Raw genomic sequence first — 23,588 nt, 5'->3', positions numbered from 1 at the left:
GCCTCCTTCCACCTGTCTTGCTCTACCCTCTGCTTCTCAATGTGTATTGTATTGTTTTATGTACTGTGGCTTGCCGTTTTATTGATTACAGTTTAGATATTATTGTAACTGTTGAGTGGATTTCTGTTTAACTCTTATATGTTGATATTATTTTATACTATTCTAATGATTGTTGAATTTTACTTTTTTGATGCAGGTTGCCTATTTTAAAGTTACGTTTTATTATCACATTTTTGTATTGCATTAGATTGTTATAAGATGTACACTTTTTGTTTCTTCAGCTTGTAAACCACCTTGAGTACTGTAAGATAGAAAGGCGGTATGCAAATTAAAAATGATGATGATGAAGAAATTAGCCTACTTGTCAGATGGTAGTGGTGGTTGCTCATGAGTAACCAGTCAGGACTTCGACCTGTCTTTTACAGGTTTTATTTTGGTGCAAAACTATTTACAGTACAGAACCACAAGTTCATGTCTGCCTCAATCGCTAGCAGAATCCGGGAGTGGTAGTTTCCAGGTCCTCCCCCAACATAAGAGCTTAGTCACCCCCAGCCTTTTCCTTCCTTCTTTGCGTTTTACACCTCTGCGCAAGGTGGGTGATGGAAGAGGCCTGCTTCCTTCCTGGCCGCCTTGGCCAGGAGCGGTGCTGAGGCTCCCAGCAGCATCCTCTAGCCCTTTCCCCTCCTTTACCTGGGAGGTGTGGCTTTTCCCACCCTCAGACTGACGAGGTGCGGCACTGGGGCTCCCAGCAGCATCCTCTGGTCCCTTCTCCTCTTCCCCACTGGAGGTGTGGCTTTCCCCACTGCAAGAAGAGGAACTGCTTCTCAAGATTTTCAGAGGTTCCCTGTATCCCAGCTGCCCCTCTGCCTTCCTTCCCTGTTCCGATGGCAGTCCCCTGACAGTACTGTATAAAAATAAAACAGGAAGCGCTAACTTCTAGCGGTGAGAAAGGCAGCTTAATCAGGAATCCTAACAATGTTCCTGTGCTCAGTTTATTAGAAGGAAAGCATATAAAACCAGCATCAAATAAATCTCCAGTTTCAGCACAGAAAATGAGAAAAATCTGCCTTCCTTCCCACCTCTGTCACTGAAGCAGCTGCCTCATCGAGGCTCATAATAGTGCCAGTTCTGTCGGGCAACACACTTATGACTCCCACCTGGGTGGCAGGGAGTGTGGGCAAGTTTGGTTTGATGGTGTTCCCCTCATGAGAGACAATGCAGCCTAGGACCCAAGTACCTACGGGACCGCCTCTCCTGGTATGCCCCGCGGAGGACCTTAAGGTCCACAAATGACAACATTTTGGAGGTCGCAAGGTGGTTAGATTGGTCTCAACTAGGGCCAGGGCCTTTTTAGTACTGGCCCTGACTTGGTGGAACACTCTGTCACAAAAGACTGGGGCCCTGCGGGACTTGACATCTTTCCGCAGGGCCTGCAAGACAGAGCTGTTCCGCCTGGCCTTTGTTTTGGACTCAGTCTGACCCTTATGTTTCCCTCCCCTTATGGTTTTGATCTATGGGCTACTATTAAAATGAGGGCTGCATTTTAAATTGTATTTTAAACCTGTATTTTTAATTGGTTGTGGTTTTTTCCTATTATGTTTTTACTGTAATTTTACTAGTGTTAGCGGCCTTGAGCCCGGCTTTGGCCAGGGAGGGCAGGCTATAAATAAAATATTATTATTATTATTATTATTATTATTATTATTATTATTATATTATTATTATTATTATTATTATTATTATTATTATTAGGAGTGTTGTACTTGCATCACTACATACCCTCCAAGTGTGCCGTTTTAAGTGGGACATCCCAGATTGACAGCTATCCCAGCTTCTGATAACTATCCAGGATATCCCATTTTGGCTCCTTTGCTCTGGTCGTGCCAGAATGTGGGGTTCTGTGCTGCATTTGGGGTTCTGTGCTGCAGCGCAAGTCAGTTGGCTCACACCAGAGTGCAGGACCAAAAAATGGGGGGGAGGGGTGTCAGCGGCAGAGGAAGCCACGGGCGTTTGGGGCGGCATGCCCAGGAACAGGGCGAGCCGCCCATAGGGGCGGGGTGAGGGTGGGGCGAGATGCCCATAGGGGCAGGGCCTCTGGAGTCTGCCTGCTTCCTCCCACTCAGCCGCCCTAAAACTGGGTGGTGGTGGCAGCGGGTGGACTGTTTGGGCAGCACGGATCCTGCGCTCGCCAAGCCACTGTGTCTCTCCCAGGAGAGACACGTGGCTCAGGAGCACTGCAGGCCCCACGGAGAGTGCCGCCCAGCACTCAGTGGTGACACCCAGGGCAGCCCGCACCCACCGTGTCCCCCTTCCTCCGCCCCTGGGGGAGGGGAGTTACCTTGACCTTGCCACTCTTCCTCCTTCTGTCACGGGGCTTCCAGGAGCTGGCTTCCGGATGTATGTTTGCAGCCTTGGCAGAGGAGGAGGAGAAATCTGTGCCTTCCCCTAGACTGCTCTTGGCTGGTGGAGCATCTCCTGAGGCAATGGAGGAGGAGGAGGAGGCCATCAGATGCCAGCAGACAAAGGTGGGAGGGGAGAGGTGAGCGGCCAAGCGAGTGACGGGGTCACTGGGAGGGTGGGTTGTCCCAATTTGCCCTCTTAAAAGGTTGGGGGATATGTCACTATTTGGGATGCAGATTATAATCTGTGTCCCCAACTTCCCAGCTTTCTACAGTGATGCCAGATGCTAGGGTGTTGTCTGGGTGGGAAGTTTTGTGAGCAGAACAATTGGGCCTGATCCCAGTGCACCAGCTCCAGACTGGTGTAGCAACTGGGCCTTGAATGGACTTGCTGCCATCTTGCAATGGCAGAGTGACTGGTTTGTACCACTTCAGGACTTTCCTCTAGACCAGGCATGTCCAAAGTCCATTTGGGGGCCTAATACAGCTCGCCGTTGGGTTCAATATGGCCCCTGTGGCAGTTTTTTCCCTGGGGTAAAATCAACAACTTCAATCCTAAAAAAAACTCAACAACTTCAATCCTTAAAAAAAAGGTTGGGTTAACAACTTTGATTGGCCTTTTGGTTGGCCCTTCAGTTCATCAAATCTGGCCCTCTTTGAAAAACGTTTGGACACCACTGCTCTAGGCTTTGCCGGTGAATAGCCCACCACTGTGACCCCTGCCCACAGATTTGATGGGAAGAAAATGGAAGCCAACATTGATCAAGTGACTCGCACATCGCTCCGTCAGCAGTAGCTGATGAGAGGCCAGCTCCATCAGATTATGAGTTTTCTGTTAGAGTGAATTTTGATGGGCTTTTGCTCAGATCAGGCAAGGCTGTCTTTATGTTCTTCTTGTACTGTTAAGCAAAAACAAAATAAAGAGAGAAAATGTCTGTCTGGTAGGAGGGCATGGCATTGATCTCTGTCTACAGTTGGATACTATAGTAATTGACAAATCTGTTGCTGATGACATGCCTTTTGGTTTCATCAGAATATTAAAATCCTGTGCAAAACTGCACCTATGTATAAATTAGGGACACTTATCTCTGAATTATATATGCAGCAGAAGAGGCTGCTGTATTAAAATGAGGCTTTTAAATGAGAATGAGTAAATGAAATACATGGGTAAGTCTGGAATTGAAATAAATACATAAAGATGCAGAGGAGAACGACTGTAATAAATGGTATGTTTATTGTACCAAAGGGAGAAAAAAAGAATATTCCAATTGAATTGTTGTCATTATTTCCTAAAATCTTGAATTGCAAGTCATCATATAGATATTTAATGAATATTTGATAAGGTTTTGAAGACCTCTCTGTTTTGAAGGCATGATTTAATTTCAAGCTGCTCAATAAAAATAGAAAGATAGCTGTTTTAGACGGTTGGGTGACTTCTTTAACCCTTGAACTGCCAGCGCTTTACCGATTGTCTCAAATATCTGAAACATTTAGCTTCCTCTCTTCAGATTCTGCAACAAGAACACCACAAGTCTTCCATGCAAATGAGAAGAAGCATTCAGTATGGGCACAGTAAAAGAAGAAGGGAAAAAAATCTTTAGCATTTTTTCAGTCCCATTCATTTGTGAACAATCTTTCCTTCTGTTGTATTGTAGGGTGGGTGGGGAGTAACTAAGCAGTGAAACATGTGCTAGGTTAAATCCCCCAAATTCTTGGTTGTCTCCAATCACAGAAGCACAATTCTAAATTTGTGCCTGTGGTAATTCCATGACACAATGTGCAAGGAATTTCAGTTGCCACGAAGTTGGAAAATATTGTGCTGCAAATGTGAAAGTCCAGCCATGTATGTTTACCTGTTAAGGAATTATGTGTGAACTACCTGCAACAATCAGAATCTAAGCATCAGTCTAATCCACCATCCTATTTTCAGGAGTAGTCTTCAAGTTGCCTTTAGGAAGCCCACATAAAGGGTGTGGAGACCCAGATCATTATGTACATAGTATTTGTTATTCAGGGATAGGGTGCATGTGTCCGTAGAGACATGCAAATGGGTTTCCAGAATGGTGTACAGTGTTCTGGATTTAGAATACAGATAAGAGTGAATGCACTCTTTTTGGGCAAAGCAACCCCCCACCCCTTGAAGAAATATTCTTAATAGGGTTATTTGGATCCTTTGTATCAGATTTAATGGGGGGGACTAAAACATTTGATTAGAATGGAAGAAAGAAATCAAAGATGGGATGAATTCACAGTAGATTGGTTGCATTTTTTAAAACATTCTAGTGCATCATATCAAAATATGCAAGTTTGAAGCAAGTTATATTAATAATTTAATTAGAGTATATCAAAAAGAGGAAAATTAGTTTTTATGTAATCCATGTTGTAGTAAGAATGGATCAACTTTTGTTTTTGTGTAGTTTTGATGGATGCAATTTTTCTTATATTTATATTAAAAAAGAAGAAGGGGAGAATGCTTTTTTGTGCAAATTAATGCTGACGGGGGGACATAAGGGACAGGTCTTTTCAGTGGTGTTCTCATATTTGTGCTCCTCTCTCGAGGGAGTTACAGTTGCCCCTTGTACAGTTCAGGGATTTATTTATTCATTGCACTAGTCAACCTTTAGCCAAACAGCCTCTCATAAGGGCTTACATAAACTATTTCTAAGGTTGTCCCTGCCTTCAGGCTCACCATCCAAGAAGGCAAGACACACAAGGAAATAGGAAATGAAGGGAGGAGGGGAAAGCAAGTTCAAGCACAATTGGTCTTAAAGTTACATCCAGTGACCAGTTTTGGTTGTTATCCCTTGAGAAAGAACATCAACTCTTCTCCTTCCCACACCCAGATTAGATCCTGTGACAATATCTAGGCCAGGAGGAGAGGACAGTTATTCCTCAGACAGCTGCCTTCTTGGCTGTTAGAATCCTCACAGCTTTTAAACATCCCTCGAAAAGTCAATAGTTTTGAGTTACTTTCAGCTGTTAATAATAATCAATTTCTGATTATTAAATGGCTATATTATTACTGGTTTTAAATTGCGTATTTCCTGATGGTTTCATTGGAATTTTTATTTTTATTTTTTTAAAATGAACATTGAGCCTGATATATGCTTTTTAACTGCCATTTAAAATGATGGTCTTTCATTGAATTGTATTTTGCTGAATATTGTAACTGCTTTCTGCTTGCTCTCCCTGCTCTGCAAGCCATATCGGGAGGACTTAGCCCAGAAAGGCAGCCTGAAAACATTGAAATAAAATAGAATAAATAAACTGCTCAAGCCAATGCTGTTTTTTGAAAAATGAAATGCACAAAATGCTTTGGGATCCTGACTGCTTTCGCCTCCTAGACACTAGAGCTTTGTGTTCTTCTAAACAATCACAGCTAGCGACTTTGGGGATGCTCCGGGGTTGAAATCCCTGTTGCGTTCCCTTCACTTTTAGAAAATGTATCAAATGTGTTCGTGGGCAGCCAGGTGGGAGTTCATGCCTTAACTTTCTGATGGACTTCTCTGCAGTTTGCGATGATTCTTCTCCTGCCCATTGATTTCCTATCAGAAAGACTTGGCGCAATAACCGTGTGCATATATATAATAAATGATGGCTACCAAAAGGCTGAACGACGCGCGCTTTGTGAGCACTCCATGCTACCTGGATTTTTATTGATTGCAAGGGGGCGGGTTGTGCTACAAGGGACAGCAATAAAGCTAAGAAGACAGATGAGATGCATTTTGAATGATGTGAGTAGGCAGCGACAGTCTTGTATATTCATAGTCTTGCCCTGCTGGCATCTGAGACATGCAGAGGGATGAATGAATGGTAGGTTCTCCACGGTGATAGAATGGACTGTTCCACACCAGCTGCAGGGGTGATTGGAATTTCTGTGCATTTGGGGAAATGGGGAAATTAACTAATACAGTGGTACCTTGGTTCTCAAACTTAATCCGTTCCAGAAGTCGGTTCCAAAACCCAAAGCATTCCAAAACCAAGGGGCGCTTTCCCATAGAAAGTAATGCAAAATGGATTAATCCATTCCAGACAACCCCTAAAACAGCAATTTAACATGGATTTTACTATCTAACGAGACCATTGATCCATAAAATGAAAGCAATAAACAATATAATGCAGTCACACAATCCATCAGTAGCTGAAGTGGGTTCCACACTGTCACAAAAACAAAAACAAAAAGGGCCACAAAATGCAAAAAAAAAAAAAAAAAAGCAAAAACAGACAGACCCCAGTTTAACACTCAAAACAGAAGTGTGGCACTCAAAACGGAGCACGTTCGGCTTCTGTAAAAAGTTCGCAAACTGGAACACTTCCAGGTTTGCAGTGTTTGGGTTCCAAGTTGTTTGAGTACCAAGGCATTTGAGAACCAAGGTACCACTATATTTTAGTTAAGGGAAGGTAGACAAGTCAATAATATGCTTAACTGAATCTAAGAACATAAGAAGAATGCTTTTGAATTAGGCCAAAGGCCCATCTAGTCCAACACCAGGAAACAAAGTCCTTGAAAAATAAACTATACAGTGGTACCTCGGGTTACAGATGCTTCAGGTTACAGACGCTTCAGGTTACAGACTCCGCTAACCCGGAAGGAGTACCTTGGGTTAAGAACTTTGCTTCAGGATGAGAACAGAAATCACGCAGCCACGGCGGGAGGCCCCATTAGCTAAAGTGGTAGCTCAGGTTAAGAACAGTTTCAGGTTAAGAACGGACCTCCAGAATGAATTAAGTTCTTAACCCGAGGTACCACTGTACTTGCTCTTCACTGTGACATCTATTGAAGGCAAGATTTCTGCATCAGTCTGTTTTTAAGGTTTTTAATTTATTACTGTTATAGTAACAAAACAAAACTATTAATAAAATGCAGAACTGGTGCTTTTCCCAATGACATATGGTTTGTTCTGCTAATGCAGAGGGTCCAGCGTGACAGTACCTACACTTTGGAACTCACTGCCTATTGATATTAGGTAGGTGGCTTTTGGTGTCGACTCTGCCCTCTATGAACTTTTTGCCCCTAACAGATTACCTGAGTGAATAGGGGATGGTGAGAAGGTTCCTCACCTGTAATCTGGGACCTGTGTAAGTTCTCAATCCTAGAGAAATGATTCCCCCACCTCTATTTTCTGGTAGAAACTGGATTGCAAACATTCTGGCACCCTTGTCTTCCTGACCATTTGGAACATCCATGGCTATTCCACATCATCATACCCATCAGTCAGTTGAGCCAATCAGCTCCAGAGGTTGCATAACATCACTAGTTCAGTATACAGTATTGTAGGTTACTGAAAACAGGAATGAGAAGCATTAGGCTAAAGATTTTGTCTGCAACTTTCTTTCATTTCCAGTCTGTACAAGTTATGCATATGCATGAAATATGTTTGTGTGCTGGTCACTTTCTAATAATAATAATTTATTATTTATACCCTGCCGTTCTGGCTGGGTTTCCCCAGCCCCTCTGGGTGGCTGCCAACCAAATATTAAAAACAATACAGCATCAGACATTAAAAACTTCCCTAAACAGGGCCACCTTCAGTTGTCTTTTAAAAGTAAAATAGTTGTTTATTGCCTTGACATCTGCTGGGAGGGCGTTCCACAGGGCAGGCGTCACTACCGAGAAGGCCCTCTGCCTGGTTCCCTGTAACCTCACTTCTTGCAGTGAGGGAACTGCAAGAAGGCCCTCAGTGCTGGACCTCAATGTCCGGGCTGGATGATGGAGGTGGAGACGCTCCTTCAAGTATACAGGACCAAGGCCATTTAGGGCTTTAAAGGTCAGCACCAACACTTTGAATTGTTCTTGTGAAGGAATGGGTTTCCCAAACCCCAAAACTGACTGTGCAGGCAGTTTGAAACTGCACCAAAATCCCTATGTTTCCTTAGCTAAAATGCTTTAACTTGAGCTCCTGAGCCGAAACCCAGCTGCATAGAGCTGTGCTCGGAGCCCTCTCCTTTATCAGTTTGTGACGGCAAGCAAAGCCTTGACTGTACCAGTAGAACAGAGAAGACACGTCTGTGCCTTATCTTACGTCCTGACCACAGCGCCAGAGTGTGTTCTCAGAGATGATGACCTCTTGCTCCACAATAAGAGTAGGAACAGGAAGGAAGATCCTTTTATGATCAGAAGTACAGGAAGGAATACCCTTTTATGGTTAATACCAGAGCAGGAACACATGTGATGCCAACCTGCGTACATAGGCTGACGTGGTTGGATTCCTGGGGAAGGAGGGAGAGGGTGCCTGGAGGATATATATACTGCATGAAATTTCTCATTTCTTTGGACTTGCTGTGGACTTGATCACGCAAGTGCCTTCTGCTATCCGGAGAGCAGAATAAACTCTTTCTTTGAATCAACCTTGGTATCATTTGACTTCCTTCCTCCTGGTCCGGGAGCAACGCAGACCCAATCGGTGAACTCCAATAAGGCTACACTTGGAAACATACTGGGAGCCAATGAAGATCTTTCAGGACCAGTGCTATATGGTCTCGGCGGTCACTTCCAGTCACCAGTCACTCTGGGCGGCTTCCATAGAAACAAAAAATACAGTAAAATATCACATGTTAAAAACTTCCCTGAACAGGGCTGCCTTAAGATGTCTTCTGAATGTCAGGCAGTTGTTTATCGCTTTGACATCTGCTGGAAGGGCGTTCCACAGGGCGGGCGCCACTACCGAGAAGGCCCTCTGCCTGGTTCCCTGTAGCTTTGCTTCTCGCAATGAGGGAACCACCAGAAGGCCCTCGGCGCTGGACCTCAGCGTCCGGGCGGAATGATGGGGGTGGAGATGCTCCTTCAGGTATACTGGACCGAGGCTGTTTAATTAATTGCAGTTTCCAAGTCAACTTCAAAGGCAGCCCCACGTAGAGTGCATTGCAGTAGTCCAAGTGGGATATAACTGGAGCATGCACTTTAGGAAAACAAATGTGTACAATAACAAATATATTAACGAAGTGCGGAGCTGAGGAGGGAATATAACTCACTTCTTATCAAGGTCAAGGTGTGTCAGGAATTTTTTTAAAAATCTACCATTGAGATTTTCAAAACAATCCCATTCCTGCATAGGGCTGCGCTCTATTTTTCAGTTATTCAGAAATGCAAACTACTTGGTTTTGGTTTTACTGAGCTGTGTATCACAGCTGCTAATCATTGACTCATCATTTCCATCTCTTTCTGTTTCCCCAGCGATGACAATGCAGTTTATCAGCCACCGGTTCCCCGACTACCATGATCCCACCATAGGTAAGTTAAACCCTCTTTGTTACACCAGCACTTTGGGCCGTGGAGCAATGAGAAATTGGGCTTCCAACTGCTGAAAAGGTTTCTCATTGATTGCATCCCCTTTATCCAAGTGACTCATTAATTAACCAATTAAATGGAAATACATTTGCATATAAATCAGCACCTGAATATCATTTCCACGTTCGAAATTCTGAAGGGAGCACAAGATTGCCTGCAGCATGATAAACCAAAGCTACTACATGTGGTTTGAAGAAATGGCTCCCTTTAGGATTTCCTTGTTGTTTAGTACATCATGAACACACTGGAACTAAAATAGCCTTGAAAAATAGGGGAAGGGGACCATGATCATGACTATGTTAGCATATTGGTTCCCAGTATTTTATGAACTCAACTTTTAGTTGATTAATCTGCTAATGATGCCAATGAAAAGCTATAGCCCTTGTTGAAATGATTCATGGCCATTGTGTTGGAATTAACTGCACAGTCCCTTTATGTATGAGCAGAGGCATATCTAAGCTCCCTTGCACCCTTCAAAGCCAGGAGAGACCATGGACCAGAAACTCTAAAAGCTTGCTTTTCAACACCTTTTGTGCTCCACACCAGTGAACGGATTCCTCTGCAAAGGCACCCAGGGGAGCCTGTGCACATCAGCCAGCTGTCCAGGGAGCATGTTAGTGAATGGTCTCCTAGTCACTCTGAGCCAAAGTGGAACGTCATATTTTTGTGTACCTCCCAGGCCTGCGTCCTTGGCAGGGACAAACCTGGCCAACCCCTGGGTATGCTGCTGTATGTGACTCAGACTCCATGCTCTTCCTTCTCAGCATAGACCTTCTTCTAGGGTCCTGCCAGGGAGCTATATATAACCCAGTTAAGTAAAGCAGTTTGTTACCAACACCTATGTGCAGCCTGAATATTGCAAAGGTTCAACAGGCAAGGTTTCCAATGTGAACTTTGTGAAACCTTCAAAAATTCAAAATGGCAGTTACTTGGCTGGGGGTTTCAGGAGATGCCTAGCAGTAAGATTAGCTTTCAAGCTGACATTTCAGAATCCAGTGTTTTTGTGTTTATCAAGGGGAAGCAGGCATTTTAGGCCTGTGGGCACATTTGGATTGTTGAGCGAGTCCCATTGGCACCCCCTGCTCTGGCAATTTCTCTCCCTCTTCCCCTCAAACAGAAAAAGAGCTAGAGCACACCCATGCAAACACTTCACATGTCCTAAGGATCTATGTAAAAGTCAGATCTGGAAGAAGCCTTGAAAAGCACACAGGGATTAAAGAGGAAGTTGGAAAGAGCGACTCTCTTGCCACTTCCTCCTTCAGCTCTATGTACTTTTCAAAGGAGAACAGGGTAACCATGCTCACCACCTCATGCATGACCCAAGAGGCAATGGTGTGGTGCGTCAGAGACTTTGTCGGCACCAGGGGAAGACCTCAAGTACACCACTGTGCTTATGGGCTCCTTGAGGGCAACCTCTGATATACTGTATTTTTTGCTCTATAAGACTCACTTTTTCCCTCCTAAAAAGTAAGGGGAAATGTGTGTGCATCTTATGGAGCGAATGCAGGCTGTGCAGCTATCCCAGGAGCCAGAACAGCAAGAGGGATTGCTGCTTTCACTGTGCAGCGATCAGAATTCAGAATTATTATTTTTTATTATTGTTTTCCTCCTCCAAAAACTAGGTGCGTCTTGTGGTCTGGTGCGTCTTATAGAGCGAAAAATACGGTACCTACTAAGTGTGAACTGGTAGCAAAAAGGATGAAACTTCTGTATACAGACCAGCTCATAGTTTGACCAACAGAAACACTGCAAGTCATTCATAAAAGACTGAATGAAATGGTTTGCACTTGGGCAAAAAAAATGAGAGGCACAAATACAAGATGGGTGACACCTGGCTTGAGAGCAGTACATGTGAAAAGGATCTAGGAGTCTTGGTTGACCACAAACTTGACATGAGCCAACAGTGTGACGCGGCAGCTAAAAAAGCCAATGCAATTCTGGGCTGCATCAATAGGAGTATAGCATCTAGATCAAGGGAAGTAATAGTGCCACTGTATTCTGCTCTGGTCAGACCTCACCTGGAGTACTGTGTCCAGTTCTGGGCACCACAGTTCAAGAAGGACACTGACAAACTGGAACGTTTTTAAAGCCTGTTGATGGCTGTGGCAAAAACGTTTTTTATTTAAAGCTTGGTCAAGGTACTCTGTGCTAGCAAGTGGGGAGGAAGCTTATAGTTTTTCATGTAAACAATCTAGATCCTACACCTAAGAAAGCTCAATTCTCCAGTCTGTGTGTAATGTCTGCACTGAGAATTTAACTTCCATTCCATAACAGAAACTGTTTTTCTTTCTTTTATAAGTCATTAATTTATTCAGGCCAGGAGTTGTTGAGAGCACCATAGCCCCATCCCCAAGCTTCCAAATATATATTTGCAACCATAATAGGGACTAGAAACCTGCTTGTTTGTTATGATTCTCAGGAAGATGGATCCTGTGCTATTTGCCATATTGTGTCTCCTTTCCCGCTCTGTACTCCTCTAGAAATGTGATACGTCTTTCAGCCTCCCCCACAATGCTATCAAGGAAAGGCCAGACCAAATTGTAACCCTGTGTCTTTTGAGTCCTCTGAATTATTGGTTTGCAATTGCCGCTGCAACAGCATTCTGTGGCAACAGCAACATCGGATGTCACTGTCCATCAGGCCCTTTTGCTTGATCCCAAAGATGGTGGGCATTGTTATAAATTCCTAGTATCACCTTTAAAAGGGAAGAGTGAGTAATGACCCCAGAGGTACCCTTCTGGATGTCCACAGGGCACATTCATCACTTTGGATTAACATTGCTGAGCATTCAGTACTGACAGATGGCTGAGAGCAAACATTTATCTGGCTATAAAAGGAGATGGCTTTAAGAGAATGAAAGACAGAAGTTTGCTGCACTCCGTTTTCTTTGAGCTTTAACCATTTCCTCATCTTTCACACTTCAGATCTGCAGGAAAGAAAGGCCCATTGAGAACAGAGCTCCCAGACAACTGGTGGGGTGTGGGGTGGACATTTTGCTTTTGCACTAGTTGACATAAAAGTAGAGAGGATCAGACAACCCCCTTAAGCCAGTTTTGGGCTCAGGACCGCAATGCCTCAAGGATACCTCTCTCCATATGAACCTACCTGGACCCTGTGAACATCCTCTGAGGCCCTTCTTCATGTGGCCACTCCACGAGGGGTCTGGAGGGTGGCAACACGAGAATGGGCCTTATCTGTGGTGGCTCCCCATTTGTGGAACACTCTCACCAAAGAGGCTTGCTTGTCACCTTCATTATACACCTTTAGGTGCCAGGCGAAATCGTTCTGCTACAACCAGGCCTTGGGCTGATTAACATCCTATAACCTTTCAAATGTGTTTGTGGGATGGGGTGAGAGGAAGGGAGTTGTTGCTTGTGGTGGTTGTTATGTATTTTGTGCTTTTATCTTGTATTTTTATGTTATGAACTTCCTTGAGATCTACGGATGAAGGGCAGTATACAAATTTTAATAATAACAATGTTTAGTTAATTGGTTAGCACAGAGTTTAAAATTTAGATTAAAACATCATTGGGGCAGCATTCATGATGTAATGGCCTCCTGATGTAAAATCATTTTAACCTGACATCTACATCTTTGCAAGGATGTTTTGACTTGATTTATAGGAAGGTAGTTCCATAAAGTTGGGTCCACTAGGCTGAAGTCACAACTCTCACTGACACAAGTAATGTTTCTGGGCCATGGAAGACCGGTATTAGATTTTCCCCAGATGATCTTAGTGATCAGCTTGGGACATACAGGGCAAGGTGGTCTTTAAGATACCCTGGGCCTAAGTTGTTCAGCAGCTTAGACACTGGTACAAGAACCATGAATGTGACCCAGTATCAGATGGGAAGCCAGTGCAGGTTATTTAGCACTACTTGTGATTGTTCCCATCACCAATCTAGCCATGGCATTCTGCAGTAGCTGAAGCTTCCAGACCAGACCCTAGGGCAGCCCCACATAATGTGCATTTCAGTAGTCTAGGCTATGCATGAGTTAATGTGATCAGGTTGTCCCTGTCAAGGAGCTGTTGTTTACTTTAGGTGACTACATGAATTTGTCCTGGGGTTAAGCTCTGTGTTTGCTTCCAGATTCTGGAAGTGTTCCAAATATTCCTAGGCTCTGCTTCTAGGCTCATAGCAAATTGCTGAAAAATCCTCCAGTTCCACCCCTAGATCTGATGTAGGGCTCAGACTGTCCATCCCAGCACCTGCCCAGATACCATAATTTTGTATGAGACGACTGCCTAATCTTAAAGTGTTTTCCCCACAAAGAAGAAATATGTTGACTTCTGTACATTTATTTTAGCATATTTTTTCAGATCAGTGTATTTTCTGAAAGCAATTCAGATTGGTGGTGTTTATTTATTTTTAGTTTTGCATTGCCAAAAACATGACTAATGCTCCCATCTACTGGTCCCCAGTTGCCTGCCTGCCTGCCTGCCTGTCTCTCAAATATAACCATTGAGCCAACTCTCTGTAGCAAAACATCCGAAATTTGGGATCACAGACAAAAATCTGTGATTGGAATTATGCAAAGCAGGCTCATTTGCATAAGCTTCCTTTGCATGTTCTCTCCAATTTTGCGTGGGGTTTTGAATACTGCATTAGGGTTTATTTGCATAAATTCGGAAAAGATTGCTGGAACTCATGTAACAGTCTGAGCCACTCTTGGAGATTAGGGGTATCTATTAACCTATGTGCACCAACTCTCTCTATCTACCAATGACAGGTCCAGTTTTTCTTATGCCTGTCACTGAGTCCTAGCCATGCCTACTCAGAAGTTAGTCCTGTTGCGTTCCATAGGTGATACTGAAGTAAAGCGAGATTGCCTTACCCATTGGTGAAGGGCAATCAAACCAAGTTTTAATTATAATAATTATTATTAACATATGCCCACTCAAACCCTTCAGTTTGAAGAACTGTCATCGTTTCAGGTGCCACATAATAATATGTCTTCCACATTAGTAAGAAATAGATATTTTAGCGTGGCTGCACCTGCATACCCAGACGTTTAGAAAGTTGATGCGAGTTTCAATCTGCTTTTAGTCTATTGCAGGGGTAGGCAAACTTTTCCGCTGGAGGGCCAGATCACCCACCGCTCTTACCCCACTGGCTTTCGAAACCATGGCGACGGGGAGGAGGCATCTGTGGCTTCCTATTGGCCGTGGCTGCGTCCTGGAAGTCCTATCCTGCAGCCAATAGGAAGCCATTGCTGCCCACTCAGTCAGTCCCCGTGTGGAGCTAAACTGGCGCACTGTATCCAGCCCACGAAACGTAGTTTGCTGACCCCTGGTCTATTGTTATCTTAACTATCTGAAAGTCTTAAATTATTGTTAATTTTTCTTATTGACAATTATATTATTTTATCTTATTTGTAAGCTGCTTTGAGGGTCTTTTTTTAACAATCAAGTGATGTCTAAAAGTTATGAAATGAATAAAATTGGGGGGCGGGGGGAGAACAATGTATTTCTTGAATTTCTTTGAGGAAATGTGGTGATGTTATTCTCTTTTGGCCTATTACCCAGTAGCAACTACACTTGTTAGAGTCAACAATATTCTTAGATGGGCCATTGTTTTCACCCAAATAAGCATGTATTTTCACAACAGATTTTCAATGATGCGCCTCATTAAGAATCCCTGGCCCAACTGCATCATTTAGCAGAATCATAATTTTGAAGGAGAGGTGGTCTTGGAAGAAGAACGTTCCTTGCTTGACTTGCTAAACCATATGTGGCGACAATTCCAGAGGACATCCCTGGAACAAAATGAAATGATTTCCATTGTACATTTCCTATTTAATGGCAATGGGGAAACAATTTCCCAGCACCGGCAGAAACAATTTTCTTCCCGAACAAATGGAGAACTAATGATTTTGCACTCAGAGCAGTTACTTGGCAATGTTGCTGGGCGTTAGTGTAGCTAGAGAGATGGGGGGAGGAGGAGGAGGAGGAGGAGGAGGGAACAAACTGGGTGGGTGCCAAGATGCTCAACAGCCATGTAACTGATCTCAAACCAAATCCACGAAAATCAGGTGGCATGCAGATTAGACAGCAAACCGGCCAGCTAATTATAAGCAACAATAACATGTGAGGAGGTTCTGCCTCTTGAGAAGCACTTGGAGTCAGGGTCATGAGAAGAATGATATTGGGGGCCATCTTCAAAGACTTTTGGAATCTGAAACATGGAAATGATGTGCTCTCAGTATTCCTCTGGGATGTGTTCCAGTTCTCTAGAAGCTGGAAGAATGGAGATTGCCAGAAAGGGGGGGGGGAGAGACTGCTTTGGGAGGGGGTGAATACAGATGTCCAAGTAGTGGATGTTTTTATTGCTGTATTCTGTATTTGCAGGGACATTCTGTGAGCCACCCTTTAACACAATGACACAGGGATGGATAGCCTGTGATCCTCTGGATGTTGGTAGACTGCAGCTTCCCCCATTCCTGATTATTGGCCATGCCAGATGGGGCTGATGGTACCCAATGACATTTAGCAGGCACTTGGAAGAGAACAAGTTTTCTGAGTGGTAGGGATGGCAGAGGAATGGGATTCAGTCTGCATTTAAAAACAGACTTACCTGATTCAAAACAATATGCAAACCAAAACGAAGCCATCCTTCAAAATGTTGACTTCTCCAAATTTTGCAATGCAGTTCTCCAGCCAAGTATTGTGTACAGAAATGTACCAGTTAAATTAATGGAAAATTAGTGAAAACAACATACACAAATACATAATCATAGAATCATAGAATTGGAGAGTTGGAAGGGACCACGACAGATGACCCTACAATCTCTGCTTAAAAACCTCCAAAGTTGATGGACAAATTTGGTTTCGTTCACATTTAAAGAGGAACCTACATTATTTATACTTTCTGAAGTGGTATGCAGACCAAAATATAGCCCCTCTTAGAAATTCGCATTGGTCTGAATTTTGCACTGCAATTCTGCAGTAATGTGTACGAAAATTCATAGGCTAGGATAAAGCATGCGTAAAATGCATGTGTTTGTGAAAAGAACATGCAAAGGTATATTATATTTGAGGAAATTGTTTTGCAAAAATGTGTATATTAATTTAACATACAAACACGTAATTAGCACTAAAATTCTAATGGATTTTCAGTCAGTCATCTAAATGGATGTGCAAATGTTGGTAAAGGCAGGGGGGAATGATAAGCAGAGAGAAGCAGAGAACTATTAGATCTCCCCATCCCTACTTCTAAATAAACATTTATGCGATTGCTCTGGCAATGAATGGGGGGAAATGCACATTACTGTTAGGATCGAACAAAGTGGAGTGTTTTGTCCTTGTGAACCAGCTGATCCTCTCTCCTCTGCCCAGATAATTGTCCTGAATTATCAATGCAATGTCACCTTTTGACAACAGGGAAATATTTGTGGAAACAATAGAGGAGGCTTTGCACATTCCTGACGCGCTCTCTCTCTCTCTCTCTCTCTCTCTCTCTCTCTCTCTCTCTCTTCTTTGTGCAGCTCTCTATCTTCCTCTCTCCCTTTCCAGACTCACTTCCAATACGACTACTCCAAGGTTAGGGGTTAATTGGTAACTTTCCTTTGGGGCACTTAGCCAGTCCCTCTTGGCTCAGAAATACAATTGCATGTCAGCACTGATCACTCATGCCTGAAGAGCTTAAGGAAAGGGAAAGCTAGTGGAGCGCAAGAGATACACACCATCAAGTGTCACCGTTAATCACAGGCACCAAGCTTTTTAATGCACAGGGTATTTTACATCAGTCGGCGCACTGCACACCTTCAAGGCGTACCTTGCAAACATGAGGCATTCCAGTATTTCCCATTCTCCTCTCACATGCATCGGCCCTGCATGCCTTTTCCTCAGATAAGACTATAGACATCACCTTCCTGGATCAGTCCAAATGCCCAGGATCCTGCTTCCAGAAGTAGCTGGCAAAACATGTTCCTGGCAAGCCCAATTATGCACAAAACTCTGCCAATACAAGTTATGTGCCAAATTGTAAATTCCTGCTAAAAGCTTTTCTATTCTGCCAGGCCTATATAGGCAATGAAGAGTACATCTCCAACAATGGCTTGTTTTAAAGCTTTTTTTTTTTTTTGCTTTTAATATTTTAATGGTTTTTTATTGTATTTTTTATCTTTTTCATGTTGTAGAAAAGTTTGGATTTGATATCCCACTTTATCACTACCCTAAGGAGTCTCAAAGCGGCTAACATTCTCCTTTCCCTTCCTCCTCCACAACAAACACTGTGAGGTGAGTGGGGCTGAGAGACTTCAGAGAAGTGTGACTAGCCCAAGCTCACCCAGCAGCTGCATGTGGAGGAGCGGGGAAGCGAACCTGGTTCACCAGATTACGAGTCCACCGCTCTTAACCACCACACCACACTGGCTACATACATAATTTTATTTCTATGCTGCCTTTCCATAGTTCAAGCCATGCTCAATATGGCTTACAATATGAATATATATATATATATATATATATATATATATATATATATATAATTACAAACGTAACCAAAATAGTCATAAACAATAAATAAAACATCAAAAAGTACATAACCAATTAAACAATTTACACATAAATCATAAGATTGAAAATAAAGATACAAAAGATTAATACCAGTAACAGCAACAACCCCACCCCCACCCAATGAAAAACCCAACAATTCCCCAACCCAAGAGTCTGTTCAGTAGCCTCAGCTTTTGTAGTTGGAGTCAGTCCGGGGACTCCCTCTCAGGCCAGGTAGAAAAAGGTCTGCAAGGCAAGGAGCAGGTCTCCCTGAACTCACTGCCAAGATATAAACTGCTTAGTTATGTTTTGTGATTTAACTGTATATAAATACTTTTATAAATAAATGCTAATAAATCTAAGGTGTATGGAGTATGAAGGTGGTGCGGGTGTACCATTCTGTTGGTTTTCCGTAGCATAACATCTGGGGACGTAGTGCCTCTGAAAATGGAGAATCCATTAAGCTGTCACCAAAGGAAAGTGGCCTGCAGCCCAACTATCTTGAACAGTGGAGCCATCAGGAAGAGCAATGGAGACCCTTAGGCAGCGGATTGAGCTACCCAAGAATTCTCAAGCCAAAGAAAATTGCTTTAGAATAATCTGCAAGCGTTTTCTAACAGTTAGGAGATCCTCAGAAAAAAAAGAGAGAGCAACCAATTGCCCTGCTTGCTTAGAGATTCTGGCAATAAGAAAAGGAGAGAGGGCAGATGTGTAGACAAGTTCCGGTGGTACCGGGTGCAATTTTTTTTTTGTCACACCCCCGACCTACATTGCAATTTTTGGGTACGTTGCCCAAAATTGTTGAGCTTATTTTAAGGTAGGGTTGTCCACAAAACAGGTATGCCCACAGATAGCACAAATCTGACCAACGATCACATAAAACTAGGTCAGCACCGCCAGCCAGGGGTGCTAGCGCCAACCACAGACCATGAAAATCTGACTGCTGATTGCATAAAAGTGCCCACTGGGGATCCAAACGCTACCTGCCGGGGGGGGGGGTTTCCAGGCTGATCGCCCAGCATATTTGCATGATCAGCGGGTGGATTTTCACGACAATCGTGCCAATTGTGAAAAAATACCCGCTGGGGGGTGCGCGTGCCACCACACCAATTCGCCCAGGGGAATTTTGTCACCACCCCTAGGCATGGCACCTGGGGCAGATTGCATCCCCACACCCTCCTTGCAACGCCCCCGAGAGAGGGTTCCTACTTTTTCTGCCCTGCCTGTGTGCTATCTGGAGGAATCTGGCTGGACACAAAATTCTGCACTGGACTGCCACTTGACCTTCTTGTATTATGTTCCTACCCAGAAAGGTTTTTAGAAAGCGATATTTGTCACAGATGCTGCTGGGAGCACCCATGTTATCTCCCTACTGCTATAGAATCTTGTGGAGTTATTTGTTGTTCACACACACACACAAACACAGCCCTTTGATGCATATGACACCTTACAGTAACAGAAGCAAGTTAAAGGTCCCTGGTCTGTGGGGGCTTCCAATCTAATTTCAGCAGAAGAGAAGACAAGGGAGAAAGCGGAGGGAGGAGGGGAAGGAATACGAAAGTGCTGAAGGAAACTGGGTGAGAATATGTGAAAATAAATTGCCACGTTGCCAGGCTCTGTTTCTGTCAGAACTAAAGAACTGAGCCAAAGTATTTTGATTCTGAACGATGAAAGCATTGCAAAAAAAAAGAAAGAAAGAAAGAGAGGAAGAAGGAAAAAATTATGTTAGGCAAAACTGCATACAAGAATGGGTGTATTAGGGAAGCAATTGCAAGCCAAGGCTACGTACTTCCTCCTCTGACCCATCCCCAAACTCGGCCCTCCAGATGTTTTGAGACTATAATTCCCATAATCCCTGACCACTGGTCCTGTTAGCTAGGGATGATGGGAGTTGTAGTCCCAAAACATTTGGAGGACTGAGTGTGGGGGTGCCTGCCATACAATGACTTTGAATTGACACAGGCCACAACTTTATTGATTACAAATGAAAGAGGTTTGGATAATCATTAACTTCCGGCCCACTTGCCAGAAGTGGCACCATGGGTCAATCTGACAGCAGGGTTTCCTAAAACTTACATTAAATATGGGGACTCCCACAGAGATCTGTTGCCTGGGGCGTGTTACCAGTTTCGGTCCCAAACAGGGAATATGGACTTAGGCAACTCGGCAAGGAAGAAACAGGTAACAGGTCCAGGTCTAGTTTGCTTAAATGAACCAGGAGCAAACCTGAGGGAAGCCTACCTGCTCTGTCAGTCCTGCCCTCAAGGTCAGCACCAATTGGCCAATAAGGCAGGCAGGCTTGGATCTGGCACCTAATAGAAAAAAAGTAAAGGGACCCCTGGCCATTAGGTCCAGTCACGACCGACTCTAGGGTTGCAGCGCTCATCTTGCTTTATTGGCCGAGGGAGTCGGTTTACAGCTTCTGGGTCATGTGGCCAGCATGACTAAGCCACTTCTGGCGAACCAGAGCAGCGCACTGAAATGCCGTTTACCTTTCCGCCAGAGCGCACCTATTTATCTACTTGCACTTTGTGCTTTCGAACTGCTAGGTTGGCAGGAGCAGGGACCAAGCAACAGGAACTCACTCCGTTGCTGGGATTCGAACCGCTGACCTTCTGATCAGCAAGTCTTAGGCTCTGTGGTTTAACCCACAGCGTCACCTGCGTCCCTATCTAATTATGCCCACTCTGCCTGCTCAGGTAGGACTCCAATCCCTGGAGCTCCCTTGTCAGGTCCCTAGGAAGCCTTTGCCATCCCACAATGGCACCACACCCAGGCGGTGAGTGATCTTGCACTAAAACAGTGGTGAATATTCAGGAGGCCTTTTCAGGGAAATGTAGAGAACTGAAAATCGGGGGGGGGGGGGATAGAAGGCAAAATGAACCAAAACTGACTGCCTCATCCATTCCTAGTCATGACTCCCCACCCACAATCTTCACTTTTCTGGGCTAAACAGATCCCTTTCAGTCTTTCCTTATAGGACCATCCCCCCATTTTTGTAGTCTTCCTCTGAACCTGTTCCAATTTGTCGACACCCATAGCAAGCAGAAGGGATCTAAGCTCGTTGCAAGACACTCTTCAAAGCAAAAGGAAAGACTTCAGAAGGCACCCCCTTCCGCATAAAACATGAGTCATTTCTAACATACACAGTATGAACCCACTTGCCACGCAGACATTAATAATAATAATTAATCTTTCTAGAGCTGCATTTCCACTGAAACAGGGCGAAAAAAAGTGTCATTCACTTCAAAGGTGTGTGCGTGAGCAAGGCTTTCCTAGTTAATCAGAACCAGTTCCCCCTCTGCACCAGAATAGCAGGTAGCAATTTCTTTCCACTTTCGACCCTGTGATTTTGCTACTGAGTGGAGATTAAGGTGGCAATGATTCACTTACTATCATTTCAGGGAGATCAATTAAAGCCTATGCTTACACTGAGAGGTGTTTCCAGCTTGTGTGAAAATAAAAAGTAAATAGACATTTCTCTCCTTTCTCCCCGAAGACCAGGGCTGTCTTAAGCATATGCAGCACCAGGGTGCAAAGATCTGTCCGGCACCCCCCTCCCCAGGTTGCCCTGTCCCAGGTGTGCAGGAGGGCGGAGCTGGCCGGCTGCCTCAGCATCTCACTGGCAGAAACAAGGGGAATAATAGCATCAATCTAGTCTGCTTTTGTCAGATCCCACCTGGAGTCCAGTGTCATGTTCTGGGCACCACAGTTTAAGGAGGATTTTGACCGGCAGATGAAGCCCAGTGCTTTCCATATAACTTTTATATCATATGTAATAGGTCTCCTGGTGTTTGGGACTGATGGGTGACTACTGGACCATCCCTCGAATAGCCTGCATATATGAAAATGCTCACATGGGTTGGAGAGCCCCCAGAAGGTTTTTGCAGCCACATGCAAGGTCATGGTAATAATAATAATTTACTATTTATACCTTGCCCATCTGGCTGAGTTTCCCCAGCCACTCTGTGCGGCTTCCAACCAAGTGTTAAAAACAATATAGCATTAAATATTAAAAACTTCCCTAAACAGGGCTGCCTTCAGATGTCTTTTAAAGAGAAGATAGCTGCTTATTTCCTTGACATCTGATGGGAGGGCGTTCCACAGGGCGGGTGCCACTACCGAGAAGGCCCTCTGTCTGGTTCCCTGTAACCTCACTTCTCGCAATGAGGGAACTGCCAGAAGGCCCTCGGTGCTGGATCTCAGTGTCCGGGCTGAATGATGGGGGTGGAGATGCTCCTTCTTAACTGCTAACCCCTGCTTCTTAAGGAAGATGAGAAATTGAAGGCCATCCTTCTTCCAAGCTGTGGGGAGGCATGGGCCAGCCCTGGCTTGAGACCAGAAGGCCTTGAAGGAGGACCATGTCCTGGACTGCAATACTCCCTGCATCATGGTATGTATCCAATTGCCCAGAAGTATTTGGGAAATGACCCTGGCAGGGCTGTCTTAAGCATATGCGGTGCTGGGGTGCAAAGATCCGCCCAGTGCCCCCCTCCCCCAGGTTGCCCAGTCCCTGGCGTGCAAGAGGGCGGAGCTGGCCAGCTGCCTCAGTGTCTCGTTGGCTCGGTCACCCCCAAACTTGTGGCGCAGAGCCGCCCAAGCAGAAGAGCCTGCCTCGGTGCTCTGACCGATGGATGGGCTCTTCCCCTGACTCAACTCTCAGGCCCCGGACTCTTGGCCTGGCGCCCCTGAGAGCCTGGCGCCTGGGTGCCCTGCACCCCTAGTGTCTATGAGTAAGACGGCCCTGCCGAAGATGACCCATCCAATGAGGCAGAGGTGGAATCTACACACATATAAAAAGCGTTCTGAAAATGCAGTACGTTTCCGAGCACAATTCAAAGTATTGGTGCTGACCTTTAAAGCCCTAAATGGGCTCAGTCCAGTATACCTGAAGGAGTGTCTCCACCCCCATCGTTCAGCCTGGACACTGAGGTCCAGCTCCGAGGGCCTTCTGGTGGTTCCCTCACTGCGAGAAGCCAAGTTAAAAGGAACCAGGCAGAGGGCCTTCTCAGTAGTGGCACTCGCCCTGGGGAATGCCATCCCACCAGATGTCAAAGAGAAAAACAACAACCAAATTTTTAGAAGACATCTGAAGGCAGCCCTGTTTAGGGAAGCTTTTGATGTTTAATAGGTTATTGTATTTTAATATTCCGTTGGAAGCCGCCCAGAGTGGCTGGAGAAACCCAGGGAGATGAGCAGGGTATAAATAATAAATTATTATTATTATTATTATTATTATTATTATTATTATTATTATTATTATTATTATTAATTGAATTTTCAATAAGGTTTACCATCGCCATCTAGTGTCACATTGTATATTGCACTTAAAACACACTTAAAACATTTTATTTACAGCTGTATAGCTGAGTCCAGAGAGAGAGAGAGAGAAATTTTGGGAGAT

At 44.3% G+C, this 23,588-nt stretch overlaps 1 protein-coding gene across 2 annotated transcripts in view; it reads left to right on the top strand.

Moving 5' to 3' along the window:
* RIT2 (Ras like without CAAX 2) overlaps window positions 1–23,588 on the top strand; it is a 261,056-nt gene that overhangs the window by 54,260 nt on the left and 183,208 nt on the right. For both annotated transcript variants that reach the window (XM_083575907.1, XM_083575906.1), the window contains exon 2: window positions 9,574–9,630. In XM_083575907.1, coding sequence (XP_083432033.1) covers window positions 9,574–9,630 — 57 coding nt within the window. The remainder of the gene's footprint in view (window positions 1–9,573; window positions 9,631–23,588) is intronic.

Source organism: Podarcis filfolensis (assembly GCF_964270895.1).
Source record: "Podarcis filfolensis genome assembly, chromosome: 11".
In the NCBI taxonomy this organism is placed as follows: Eukaryota; Metazoa; Chordata; class Lepidosauria; order Squamata; family Lacertidae; genus Podarcis; species Podarcis filfolensis.
This window is presented reverse-complemented; position numbering and strand designations above follow the sequence as displayed.